We start from the raw sequence: 14,095 nt of genomic DNA, 5'->3' as shown, positions 1-14,095 counted from the left end.
TAAAGCACTTAACACGAGGCTGGCCCCCAGCGTGCCCTTAATAGTTTTCGCGGTGGCTGTCGTAGTTGGACTACAGACCCCGCCTCCTGAGCGGCCCGAAGCCCCGCCCCTTGCTGCCCCGCAGTCCCGCCCCGTGGCTTGTGCCGCGCCTGCGCACTGTCCCGGGAGGGGCTCCACGCGCGCAGCTTTAGTCCCCGCCCCTGGAGCCGGCGGCGCAGGCCGCAGCTTCCCGCTGCCCGAGCGGGCCAGCCTGCTGCGTGCGTGCGTGTGTACGTCTCTGCGTGCGTGCGTGCGTGCGTGCCGTCAGCTCGCCGGGCACCGCGGCCTCGCCCTCGCCCTCCGCCCCTGCGCCTGCACCGCGTAGACCGACCCCCCGCCAGCGCGCGCACCCCTTAGAAGACCCCCGCCCGTGCCCCGACAGGTCCCCGCCTTTTTGTAAAACTTAAAGCGGGCGCAGCCTTAACGCTTCCCGCCCCGGTGACCTCTCAGGGGTCTCCCCGCCAAAGGTGCTCCGCCGCTAAGGAACATGGCGAAGGTGGAGCAGGTCCTGAGCCTCGAGCCGCAGCACGAGCTCAAATTCCGAGGTAAGCCCCAGAGGCCGCCACCTTCCTGCCCGCGGCCCCCGCCCCAGTGCTGGAGGGACGGAGCCCGGCGCGGCGGGTGACGTCGGCCCTCGTCCCCACCCCGACGGCGCTGTGGCGGGGGGCGGCGAGGCCGGGCCGGGCCTTGGCGCTCGCCGCGCGCCCCAGAACTGCCCGGAGTGGCCGGGACCCGAGAGGGCTGGTGCGGGAGCCGGGGCCTGCGCCTCCTCCACGACCCCCAGCCTCCTGGGACTTGCCTTCGAGGCACTTGTCACTTTGCTTGTAACTTACCAGTTTGTGATCCTCTCTAGTGTGAGCCTCCACCGCTGCCTTTGCCTAGAAGGTTCTTCCCCTGCTCTGTGACAATGTTGACCTCGGGGCTTAGTTGAGGTGTCACCTGCTCAGAGAGGCCTGCTGTGACCACCCAGCCCACCGTGCACACCTGCTGTCATTCCCTATTCCGTCGCTGTTTTGTGGTCAGCACGGCACTTTTCATACCCCAAATCACTGTTTCAATACTAGAAGGGAAGCTGCATGAGGACAGGCTCTTGTCAGTTCGCTGCTGTGTACCCAGCACACATTATACGCCTAGTAAATAAATATCTGTTGAACCAACAAATGAACATGTTGAACCAACAAATGAACCTCCTCAGGACTTCTGATGGGATTGGGCCCATTTTCCTTTCACTGCCTCCCTCATGCTGTCTCCTGGATGCGGCTCAGGGAGGCTGCCGGGGTGCTGGGATCCTTTTTCTCCTCAGAGCTGCCTGGAGCAACACCTGCGGTGATGGGAAGCCGTGACCCTGGTTTCTCCCAGATAGTATTACCTCTGTAATTTGTGCCTTTGTGTTTTCTATGTTGTTACTTCTTCTTTTTTTTTTTTTTTCCCTACCTTCACCAGGGCCACGAGGTAAAAGGTTCTTGTCTGACATACTCATTCCTTCTTTTTGCGTGTATCCAGTGATGTGGAAGGCTCTGGGGAGGTGATGGATGCACAAGACAGACAAGGCCTCTGCTCTCGTAGAGCTTACCTTCCGACGAGTACAGACAAACCAGCACACAAGATCACTGCAGATAGTGCTAAGTGCTGTGTAGGAAATGGAACAGTCTGACTCCATGGAAGTGTACTTTAGATTGGAAGGCCAGGTCTCCACTATATCGCTAGCACCGGGCTCACAGTAGATGCTCAGTTGGTATTTATGATGGAATGAATGGCCAGAGGCTCTCCAGTTTATATGTCCTATTGGGAAGTAGTGTAGGGTAACTTACCCAAAGTTACCAGTTGGCAAATGGTACATTTGAACCCAGACTTCAGAGTTCACGCTCTTAACCGTTATGCTGTCTGATCGCTGGGAAATACTCCAGAATGGTGGCTGTCACTTTGCCTTCCGAGTGAACAATGTGAAATAACTGAATTTACAGAGAACCAAAGGCTTTCCAATTAAAATGAAAAAACCGAAAAACCCCACCAAACCTACTGTGGATTGTAATTCCAGGATAGTACTTGAGCTTTCATGATGTTCTCATGGCCTTCTGGGGATGCCAGATTGGGAAAGGAGTCCAGGTAGCTAAAGTGAAAATAGTGAGCCATAGTTTCCACTTGAGTTGTCTGAAGTTCTTTCTCTGTTTGGGAGGCCTGGCTTGACTTCTCCTGAGAATTGGTGGGTTCATTCGGTTAGTCCACAAACGTGTACTGAGTACCTGATCTGTGTGTCAGATACCCGGAGAAGCCAAGTCATATCAGCTGTACTCTCCCATTTTCCCTCAACCTCCTCCCAGTACTTTAGGGAAGGGGGCAGGTGAGAATAACAGCCAGGACAGGACAATGATGTAGGGTAGTCCAGAGTGCTCCAGGAGCATTGAGGAGGTCAACTCCTGAAAGAGGTGTTATTTGAGCTCAGTTATAAAAGTCGAGTAGAAGAAGGCTCAAAGAAGGAAAGGGTGGGGAACATTTCAGACAGGAATTTGCATGCGCAGAGGCACAAACCCTGAGATGACTGGGCTCCTTTGGGATGCCACTAGTAGTTTTTTGTTTGTTTGTTTTTTGTTTTTGAGATAGAGGTCTCACTCTGTCACCCAGACTGGAGTGCAGAGGCGCCATCTCACTGCAGCCTCTGCCTCCCAGGTTCGAGTGATTCTCCTGCCTCAGCCTCTTGAATATCTGGGATTACATACAGGCATGTGCCACTACGCCTGGCTAAGTTTTGTATTTTTAGTAGAGATGGGGTTTCACTGTGTTGGCCAGGCTGGTCTCAAACTCAGGACCTCAAGTGATCCGCCCTCCTTGGCCTCTCAAAGTGCTGGGATTACAAGCGTGAGCCCGGCCACCACTAGTGGTTCTGAATGACAGCAACAAAGAACATTTGTTGTGGTTGCCTGGCAAGATGGGAGACAAGGCTGGTGAGTAGACAAGAGTCAGATCTCAGTTCCTTTATGCATAGATGCAGCCAGTGTCCAAGTTAAAATTGTGTTGCTTCTCCTTGAGCAGTCCTTCCTTGCATTAACTTTCTGAAAACCTCGAAATCCCAGTACAAACTCTGTTGTCTAATATGATGTTATGGAAAGAGGCACTCATTTGAGAAAATTTAAGATTTTGTTCAATTGTTTTACTGAAAGATGTGTGACCTTACGCCACTTCACTCCTCAAAGCCTGGGGTCATTCTTCGGTCAATGGGGATGATGCTCATGTCCACGTTGCCTCTTGTAGAAAGTGTTTAGAAGGAATGACATGGCTGTTAGCGGCTTTGTAAGTGCATAGTACTATACAGAGATTAGACAACCACTTAACCACTTAAGTGGTTTCATCACTTCTGTACCTGAAAGGTGTGGCAGAGAATAGCGATCATTCTGGCCCTGGATTGGCCAAAGTAATTATGCCAAAGTCACTGGATATTTTTGCTGGGGAAGTGGTCCAAGAGAAGTGGTACCAAATTGTTGAAGGCCTCTGGCTCATAACTTTAGAAGAGACATCTGTGTGTGTTCTTAAACGACATCATGAGGTGTGTTTGTTTGTTTTAAGCTGAATGCTAAGACAGTACAATTAATAGAGACTGAATACTCTGACTTACTTAGAGATAATTCATTTCAGGATGAGAAATGGCACACTTAACTGGTTTCTTCCAGGTTACTCAGGGTGACGACTCTGATTTCTGGTGGTTCACCTAGATGAACCTCTGAGCTAACTTTACTTGAGAAGGTAATAACTAAAATGCCCATTCAAAGGAAAAATTATGTTTTTTTTGTTGTTGTTGTTGTTGTTGTTTTTTTTTTTTTTTTTGAGACGGAGTCTCGCTCTGTCGCCCAGGCTGGAGTGCAGTGGCGCAATCTCGGCTCACTGCAAGCTCCGCCTCCCGGGTTCCCGCCATTCTCCTGCCTCAGCCTCTCCGAGTAGCTGGGACTACAGGCGCCCGCCACCACGCCCGGCTAATTTTTTTGTATTTTTAGTAGAGACGGGGTTTCACCGTGGTCTCGATCTCCTGACCTCGTGATCCGCCCGCCTCAGCCTCCCAAAGTGCTGGGATTACAAGCGTGAGCCACCGCGCCCGGCTGGAAAAATTATGTTTTAAATGCAGCCTAAGTTGATCGTATGGGATTGTATATTGTCAGACTCTTTAATCTTGGGAATTTTGTGTGGTATGTTAAATTTAAGGATGTTACAGAAGAAAAAAACGCAAATTTATATGACCTTATGCACTTTTATAGGAAGTACTATGCTGCATCATAAATATCAAAAGGAGAAAGCCTGGTGGCTTCCTGAAAGAAGCATGACACAGGAGGATTTGCCTAGACTTAAGGTTGATTTTCATGAGATATTTTTCGTGGGTGAACATTAAGCTCTTTCAGACTAGGGGTATCTTTCTGAGAGAGTAAATGTTTTTGTTTTTTGGCAGGGTCTTTCTTGCTCTGTCACCCAGGCTGGAGGGCAGTGGTGCCATCATAGCTCACTGTAGCTTCAAACTCCTGGGCTCAAGAGATCCTCCTGCTTCAGGTTCCGTAGTAGCTAGGACTACAGGTGCCACCATTCCTGGCTAATTTTTAAATTTTTTTGTAAAGATAGAGTCTTGCCATGTTGCCCAGGCTGGTCTTGAATTCCTGGCCTCAAGGATTCCTCCCTCCTCGGCCTCCCAAAGTGCAGGGATTACAGGCATGAGCCACTGCACCCAGCCTAAGTGTGTGTTTTATATTTCTTTTTGTCTTTTTCACTAAGTCATAGGAGTTTTTTAAAATTGTCACTCTTTCTGTTGATCTCAGTTCGTCCGAGTCCTAATCGTTTCCTTGCCATCTCCTCACTCTGAGATCCCACTTGTTGTCCAGCTCAAAGAGAGCTTTCCGAATGAGTCACTTTCAAGGCATTATATAGCGCTCTTCTTTCATTCCCTTCTCCCTCCCCTTCCATGAGAGTCCATCTGTGGTAAATAGTATGTCATATATTTTTTGGTCATTGTTCAGGACTCTAGATCATTCTTTATATCCTAGCCCATTCCCCTAGCAATGATACCGTCACATGGAAATGGTCTGTTGAACGTCCATCCTCACTAGGTTAAGGTTTTTTTTTTTTTTTTTTTTTGAGATGGAGTTTGGCTCTTTTTGCTCAGGCTGGAGTGCAATGATGCGATCTTGGCTCACCGCAACCTCTGCCTCCTGGGTTCAAGCACTTCTTCTGCCTCAGCCTCCCGAGTAGCTGGGATTACAGGCATGCGCCACCATGCCCGGCTAATTTTGTACTTTCAATAGAGACAGGATTTCTCCATGTTGGTCAGGCTGGTCTCGAACTCCCGACCTCAGGTGATCCACCCACCTCGGCCTCCCAAAGTGCTGGGATGACAGTTGTGAGCCACTGCACCCAGCCGGTTAAGATTTAAACATAACTGTGGATGCATTTACTTTTGCTTTATTCCTTGACTGAACCAATGGCCTTCAAGAAGTCTTAGATAGTCCTGCCATTAGTAGGGATATCAGATGGGAGGGCACCAATGAATCAGTGTAGTTGAGTACCACTTTTGGGAGAAAATAGAAACTTGGACACGCTAAATGATGGTTTAAGGACGTTGTTTTGTTTTGTTTTTTTGTATAGGAAAAGCTGGCTTAGACTCTTTAGTTCAGCCCTTCAAGTTGATGTGTAATTTAAGATTGTTTAGGAAGTTAAAAAATCTAAAGCCCTGTGGATATAGTTCATTCAGTGCAGTAATTATCTTTCAGATGCCAAGTACAACATTAATTCTTTAGCTTTAGCATAGCACTGATTTTCTTAACATTTCGTGATCACATAGAGCAGACTGTGTTTTACAGTACAACAAAGTGTCAGCCATGTGCTGAAGATTCTTCATGGTAGTGGTTTAGATCCACCCTGAATAGATTATCTTCATTTATTTAATTATTAAGTAGCTTGCTTATCAAAAGCGGCATTAAACTTACTAAACTTGAGTCAAACTTAAATCTTCATAGATAGTACCATTTACTTCTGAAATCTTGTTCCTGGGAGAAAAATGTGGACTGGAAGTTAACTTTCTTTTATCCACCTATTCACTACTTTTTCTTCACAGTTAACTCCTGAGGGGAAAAAATGTATAGTTCTTGACCATGTGCTTATATTTGTAAAGCAATGATGTTTCCTTAATGTGAGTGGTTGTGACATAGATCACCGTTATCTTCATAATTACCTGGGAGCTTTTCATCCAGGTGTGGATTTACGAAAATAATTAGTCTGAAATTGATGCTTATTAAACATTAACACTATCTTTTATTTATTAAAATTGTATGCATGTTTCCTTCAAATGCTGAAGGCTGAATACTGAGAACTTTGACCCTGTGTTATTATCGCTAAGTAGTTGAAAATTAGGGGAAGAGTCAAGGGAGTATATTATATTGGTTATCACTCAAATACCACCCCTAGGCTTGATTTTTAGAACCGAAACTTGAATTTTTACATAAAGCATTATCTCCAAAAGTGTCTTTTTTTTTTTTTTTTTGAGATAGAGTCTTGCTCTGTTGCCAGGCTGGAGTGCAATGGCGCTATCTTGGCTCACTGCAACCTCCGCCTCCTGGGTTCAAGCGATTCTCCTGCCTCAGCATCCCGAGTAGCTGGGACTACAGGCACGTGCCACCACGCCTAGCTAATTTTTGTATTTTTAATAGAGACGGGGTTTCACCATGTTGGCCAGATGGTCTCGATCTCTTGACCTCGTGATCTGCCCACCTCGGCCTCCCAAAGTCCTGGGATTACAGGCGTGAGCCACTGCGCCAGGCCAAGAGTGTCTTATATATCCCCACTTTTTTGAAAAATTTGCTGTCTAAAGGATGATCATGATTTGGGACAAATGAGCACAGCTTTCACCTAGATGACAAGAAAGATTAATACAAAGAGTGCTGAGTTCCATTAGTCAAGACAAGGTTGCCATAGAATGTCTTTAGTAAAATAAAACAAAAGCCTTTTGCAGTTATTTTGCACTGAGGATTGTGTTAAAAACAAAGTTGCATTATGGTTTCCAGACTGGCATCCTTGTTTTTTTCTATCATTTTAGGCCCCTTTCAGGCTGTTATCAGCATAGCATATCCAGGATTGCTTTGGCCTTGCTCAGTGGGTATGTGCGTTCTTTGAAGTTCTTACCTGACAGACGTGGGCAGCCGGCTTTACACAAGGAAGAGTTGTTTAAAGAGCTTTGTTATGGAAACAAAGTTACTAAACTTGACAGTCACTTGAGGATTATTTAAAAAACAAATAACTGAATGTGGTAAAATAATATCTCTAGGATATTTTTCAAAATATTAAGGGCATCCTTTTAACAAGCTATTGATGTCTACAAACACTGTCTTTGTTTGTAGACAAAGACAAACCCCCCTTGCATGGGGGCTTGGGGGTTGGGAAGCAGTTGAGAAAGTGGCATAGTCCCATGAGAAAACCTTGGAATACTTTCTTTTAATAACATTTTTTATTGCATAGAACTGTAAAGCTATAGAAACGCTTTCTTGGAGTTTTCCTTCATCCTTTCAGAAGGGCTAATATTGACCTTTGGTTAGCATGTTAGTATTTTCACCTGTGTCAAGTGATGTCTTCAGGCTTTTGGGGGGTGTGTGTGTGCATGCCCATCTCGTGTTGCGGTGGGGCACATTCGCCGATACCTGTAATGTGTTTCAATTACTACACTGTTGGCATTTCAATAGCCTCCTTCAGCCTTTGCCCATCTGGGAAGTGGAGACTAGGGCAATAAATGTTTTAGGGGTAGATTGAGACTGCAGTGTTTTTCATCTTTTAGCTTGTACTTTAAGACAATGGGATGTACCCCTAGACCATTTACCTAGATTTGAATTACTTCCTTGTGATGTGGTTTAGAGCTCTAAGTTCCTTGAGTTGTCTTGAAAGGCTGAAGGGTGCTCAGAGAATGGAGGGAAATTGAAAATAGAACCTAAGGATCTGGGAGTGGTCATATTTGTGAGTGGTGAAATGTGCCCCCCAACACCCCGTTGGGTTGGGTCTGGAGTTAAAAGCAGTGGCTGACATACATTTTGCAATATAAGGGTAAAGAAAGGTAAAGAAAGAACAAACATTTCTAGAGGATAAATACTTTTTTTTTTTTTTTTTTTGAGACGGAGTCTCGCTCTGTCACCCAGGCTGGAGCGCAGTGGCACGATCTTGGCTCACTGCAAGCTCCGCCTCCCGGGTTCACGCCATGCTCCTGCCTCAGCCTCTCCGAATAGCTGGGACTACAGGCGCCCGCCACCGCGCCCGGCTAACTTTTTGTATTTTTAGTAGAGACGGGATTTCACCGTGGTCTCGATCTCCTGACCTCGTGATCCGCCCGCCTCGGCCTCCCAAAGTGCTGGGATTACAGGCGTGAGCCACCGTGCCCGGCCTGGATAAATACTTTAATTCCAGAAGATAGGGCCACACAGTTTAGGAACTGTGGTAAGAGGTGTTTTGCCATATTTATGTTACTGTTTAATCTGTGTAACAATCATATGAGATGACTTAGTCAGTGGCTAGGTAACTTTCTGCTGGATGAGGCTGCACTAGTAAATGGTGGCACAGGCGAAGCCTTGTACTTTCCCTTATACCACTATCAGCTCATTAGAGTTAACTCCTAAAGGGGTTTGTTCTTGAGAGAGGGAGGCAGAGAATGTAAAACCATTAATGAAGTATTAATAGCTGTCAGGACAATTTCTTAAGAACATCAATTCATTAAGAGCTATTCCCTGTGAATTTTTTAGGAGGGATTTCTTGCCCTACTTTTAAAAAAGTTCAGACAGATGACTCCAAAGAATGCTTGATTTCTCTTGTGAATATTCACTTTTATATCAGATTCTGATGGTTTCGTGATTCTATATATTTAGAAAGCATTAGGCTGGGCATGGTGGCTCATGCCTGTAATCCCAGCTACTTGGGAGGCTGAGGCAGGAGAATCGCTTGAACCTGGGAGGTGGAGGTTGTGGTGAGCCGAGATCCCACCGTCGCACTCTAGCCTGGGTAACAAGAGCAAAACTCTGTCTTAAAAAAAAAAAAAAAAACCACATTAACTTGTGAGTAATTTGTCCTTCTGCTATCCAGTCTTTGGAAGGCAGGGCAAAGCTTGTGTGTGGTAGAGATTTCATAGGCTTGCAGGTTTGTAGTGTGGGAATTCAAGAAGTTGTAAAGGGCACTTATTAAGATAGGAATGTCTAAAATAAATGATCTTTAGCAGTGCCACCTTAAACTTTATAAGTGTTGCTACAAAACCTTTAGTTCTGCATGCTCCTGACCAGCCATTGCCTTGGACAGAGAAACAAATAAGGGTGAGTTAATAAACTAGAGACTTCTCTCAGTTGTTCAAAGAGGTAAACTTAAGGTGATTAAAAAGTGCTGTTTCACTCTGTATGAGGTACACTTTGGGAAGTCATCATTTCCCAAGACGATGATATGCCAGGCATATGAATTGAATAAGAAGGGATTTAGAGACATGCATGAATATAATGATCTCTTACAGATGCTTCTCACCTTACAGCGGAGTTACGTCCTCAGAAACCCATTGTCAGTTGAAAATATTATAAGTTGAAAACATATTAAATACAGCCTAACCTACCCAACATCGTAGCCTTGTCTACCTTAAACATACTCAGAACCCTTAAGTTAGCCTCCAGTTGGACAAAGTCATCTAGCACAAAGCCTATTGTATGATAAAGTATTGGATATCTCATGTACTGCATATTACTAGCCTGGGAAGAGATCAAAATTCAAAATATGTCAAAATTGTGATGGCTTCACACCATTGTAAAATTGAAAAGTCGCAAGTCAAACCAGTCGGGGATTGTCTGTACATAATAGTTGATTGTCCAAATTAGAGCTATTTTGAGTTTCTGCCCTTTGCAGATCCTTTGAGGTTTTCTTTATAGACAGATGACTCCTTCTGGGGGAATTGAACATGACTCTGATTGAGATTTGGTTCAGTTACCACATACTGAAAGCTTCCTGTGGGCCAGGCACTAAGTTGCATTAGGGACCTGGGAGGAAGGCCTAGCCCTTAAAGTTTCCAGCCTCTGGGTATTGGGAGACAAGGAGGGAAAATGGGGACAAGATATTTATGGCCTGTCCTTATTGAGAACTTAGAAAAAGCTGTGTTAATTCTCCTTTGGGTGTTCGATCTCACAGGGAAGATGGCATTTGAGATATGTGAGTTGGCGAGCTTATACTGTGTGCTTGCCATTTTTCTAAGCGTTCATTTATTTAATTCTTAATGCAAGCCTAGGAAGAGGGTACAGTTATGATCCTGAAGTTATTAACCCAAGTTATCAACCTGACTGAGGGTTGGAGCTGGGATTTGAATCAAGATCTGTCTGATCGCAAAGGCTATGGTTTTTTTTTTTTTTTTTTTTTTGTCATTATGCTGGCTGTGTTTCTTCCCTTAAAAGATAAGTGGGGGTGTGCCCTTGGCTTTCTTATTTATTATTTATTATGTTGTTAGGAAGATGAGAGGAGGAGTGAGACTAGAGAAAGAGGCTTGAAAGAGAAATGGGATAGAAAAATAAAGGAAAAGGCCGGGCACAGTGGCTCACACCTGTAATCCCAGCACTTTGGGAGGCTGAGGTGGGTGGATCACCTGAGGTCAGGAGTTCGAGACCAGCGTGACCAACATAGTGAAGCCCCATCTCTACTAAAAATACAAAAGTTAGCCGAGCATGGTGGTGCATGCCTGTAATCCAGGTACTTGGGAGGCTGAGGCAGGAGAATCGCTTCAGCTGGGGAGGTAGAGGTTGCAGTGAGCCGAGATCGTGTCATTGCACTCCAGCCTGGGAAACAAGAGCAAAACTCCATCTCAAAAAAAAAAAAAAAAAGAGAGAAAAAGAAAGAAAAAGTGCCTTATTATAATTGTAGTCTTGTAATTGTCTCTTTGGCACCTCTTACGTAAAGTGTAGTTGCTCTGGGACATTAGAATGACTGTGACTGACTTTTAATCTTTTGCCAGCCACGGTGGCTCACACCTGTAATTCCAGCTTTGGGAGGCTGGGGTGGGTGGATCGGTGGATCGCTTGAGCTCAGGAGTTTGACACCAGCCTGGTCAACATGGTGAAACCGCTGTCTACTAAAAATACAAAAGTTAATCAGGCTTGGTGGTGTATGCCTGTAATCCCAGCTAATCGGGAGGCTGAGGGTCAGGAATCGCTTGAACCCAGGAGGGCAGAGGTTGCAGCTAGCTGAGATTGTACCTCTGCACTCCAGCCTGGGCTGAGAGTGAGACCCTATCTCAAAAAAAAAAAAAAAAAAAGAAAAGTCCTGCACTCCAGCCTGGGCTGAGAGTGAGACCCTGTCTCAAAAAAAAAAATAAAAATAAAAATAAAAAAAATCCTTCTACGAATTCTGTGTTTCCCCCTAAGAACTTCTGTCCTAACTTGATCACTTCTTATTGTGAGCTATTTGTTTATTAGTGTTGAAAATTCTGTGCTGATACTATCAACTGTACCTTCCCTTCCACCACCCCACTCTCTACTCCGAGTCTTTCATGTCCTCAATACCTGTTGTGCAAACTATGCATTTCTGGGTTAACTGGGTACTATTTTAGTCTTTTAGTTCCATCACTCAACATTTACAATATAGTAGAAAAAGGGAAGAAATGGAATGGTACATACTCGAGAAATCAGTGTTATGGCCATCTCCATTTTAGAGATGAGAGGCCTTTGCAGAAGGCCGTTGCGAAGACTTTGCAGAATGTGAATTTGTATCCGGGTCTTCCAGCCTCCCAAGCCTGTGTGCTTTGCATTACAAAGGGAGTCTGTGATTCCTAGCCCTGCTGTCACCTAGAGGCACTTGGGCTAACCTCCTTAGCTTTGCTTTCCTCCTCTGTGATGTGAGGAGGCTTGAACTCAGTACCTCTAGGTGGTCCTTCCAGCTCTAAGCTTGAGAACTTAAGTTTATTTTAGCTGAAGAAGAGAGATGGAAAGCCCCTTGAGGACAGGAACCAGCTTGTATTTCCCACAGCACCTACTGGTACTTTGTTCCTATGGGCTCCTGAATATTTAATTAATGAAACCTCTTGTTCCTGTTTGAAAGCTCACTACTTATATTAACCTTTCCTGAGTATTCTTGGACTCTGATCCAGTTTTTTCTGTATCACCTCTTATTGTACGAATTGTATGTCACTTTAACGTTTTGTTTTATTCTTTATGTGCTTCATTTACTTATTGCTTGGCTTTGGCTGCTAGAATGTAAGCTCCTATAGGTTTTTGTTTTACTATTTCTGAGTAGACTACATAGACTACATTCTCTTCTTATTGTTGTTTTCTTTTCCTAGTACCCCAAAGAAGGATACAACCCTGGATTTGGTCATCTTTTCAGTGTTTGCTATGATCATTTGAAATAGAAGCATACACAAGAATAAAAAGAGAAATTTGCTGAAAAACTGGAGGTTTGTCCTTGTGGAGGCTTATTTGAGTTCTCAATCTGTTGGTTGAATTGATTTGTTGGCATATAAATATATCCTGATGGACTCCTCTGAAAATCTAAATTTGTGCTTCTGACCTTTGTAAAGTCAGGCAGTGCTTTACTAATTGGATGAAGGAAAGCCATGGCTTACTCTTGAGAGAATGTGCAGATGCACACAATCAAAACTTTTCATGTAATTTGCGGGCAGGAGGATCCCATCTTAGTGCATAGTTCACCTCTAACCTCGCTCAGAGGAAAGGTGGAAGAAACATGAGCAGTCGTCTAGAGAAATCCAGAGACCACTTGGTCGGCTCATTTGGATCTTTTTATTATTATTTTCAGAGTGAATGCTTTTGTTGCCTTTCTCTTTCAAAGCCAGATTGTTTCTTTTTCTTTCTTTACATACCTAGCACTCACTGAGAATAGTGCTTGGCCATTAGTCATTTTCATTAAACATCTGAGTATTGTCCCTTCCACCTTTAAAGAAGAAAAACTGTTGTCAGTCCTTTTTGCCCTGTCTAGCTACTCCTTTCACTTTCCTTCTTGTCATGGTAAGCTTCTGGAAAACATAGTTTCCTGTCTTTTTTCTTTCTGTTCTTCACTTCTAGTCACTGCCCGGGAGCTCAATCATTGCTTCATCACTACATCTCCCATTGCATGTTCAGTCTTCACTACCATTTGGCCCCTGTTGTCATCCTGCTCGTTGACACTCTTCTCTTGACCTCCCTCGTTGCTCTCTCTGCTTTTCTTCTGCCCATGTGGCCAATTTTGCCCACTCATCATGCAGTCCGGTTGGTAATGCTCAGGGTTACACGTTCACCTTCTCCCCCTCTTCTCCTTTCCCTGTTTTGCTCAGATTTGCTCTCTCTGTGTCTTCCCTTCTCCCCTTTGCGGAACTCTTTTACCAGTACCCTTAGCTTCTAACGTCACTTACATGTGAACCCGGGCCTGACCCAAGCCCATATAAAAGGCTGCAGTACTTTAAATGCAGCATGACCCAAGCTGAACTCTATACCACCTTTTCATTTTTTCCTCCAAACCTCCCCTTCTTACTGTCTCATTGAATGGTACCTACATTCATGCATTTGACCAACTCAGAGAGTCTATGACTCAATTCTGTCCCTTCTTCCCCATTCCCTGTATGGCTGCCCCGTTTTCTCCCGCAACTGTAATAGCCTCTTAACTGGTCTTCTTGTCTGAGTCTTCTCTTTCTTTCCACCCCGATGTGGTTTTCAAAGATGGTTTGCAAAGATGCAAATCTGAGCATATCTCTTGCTTGCTCACAATCATTAGATGTCTTCCTGTTGCCAAAAATAAAGTTTAAATTCTTTAACAAAACCTGGAAAATTATTGATACTTGTTGCACTCTCCCCACATTGCCCTGCCCATCTTTCCAGCATCGTCTTTCCTCATGCTTGTGTTTCAGCCTTTTAGTTCTCTTTGGCCATGGGGCTTTGGCATACTCTGTATCATGACTTACCCTGTATGTAGTCATAAAGTAACAGCTTTTAGCTGTTTCCACCACTAAAAATTAGTTGATTCCTTTTCCTCATTTGTTTCGCTGCTTCCCCCTGCTTACCTTTGAAGCTCAGCACGGGCTTCACTTCTTCAAGGTCACTTTCCTGAC

At 44.8% G+C, this 14,095-nt stretch overlaps 1 protein-coding gene across 3 annotated transcripts in view; it reads left to right on the top strand.

The window, feature by feature from the left end:
* The first annotated feature begins 259 nt into the window (after positions 1-259).
* The window catches only part of LOC116463271 (vesicle-associated membrane protein-associated protein B/C), a 69,051-nt gene continuing 55,215 nt past the window's right edge, over positions 260-14,095 (top strand). For all 3 annotated transcript variants that reach the window (XR_004246638.2, XR_009212023.1, XM_032146296.2), the window contains exon 1: positions 260-584. Coding sequence is in view for 1 of the 3 variants with exons in the window: in XM_032146296.2 (XP_032002187.1) it covers positions 527-584 (58 nt within the window). In the remaining 2 variants the exon portion in view is untranslated. The remainder of the gene's footprint in view (positions 585-14,095) is intronic.

Source organism: Hylobates moloch, unplaced genomic scaffold (genome assembly GCF_009828535.3).
Source record: "Hylobates moloch isolate HMO894 unplaced genomic scaffold, HMol_V3 SCAFFOLD_32, whole genome shotgun sequence".
In the NCBI taxonomy this organism is placed as follows: domain Eukaryota; kingdom Metazoa; phylum Chordata; class Mammalia; order Primates; family Hylobatidae; genus Hylobates; species Hylobates moloch.
Note: the sequence above shows the minus strand (reverse complement) of the source record. Positions and strands in the feature narration are given on the sequence as shown.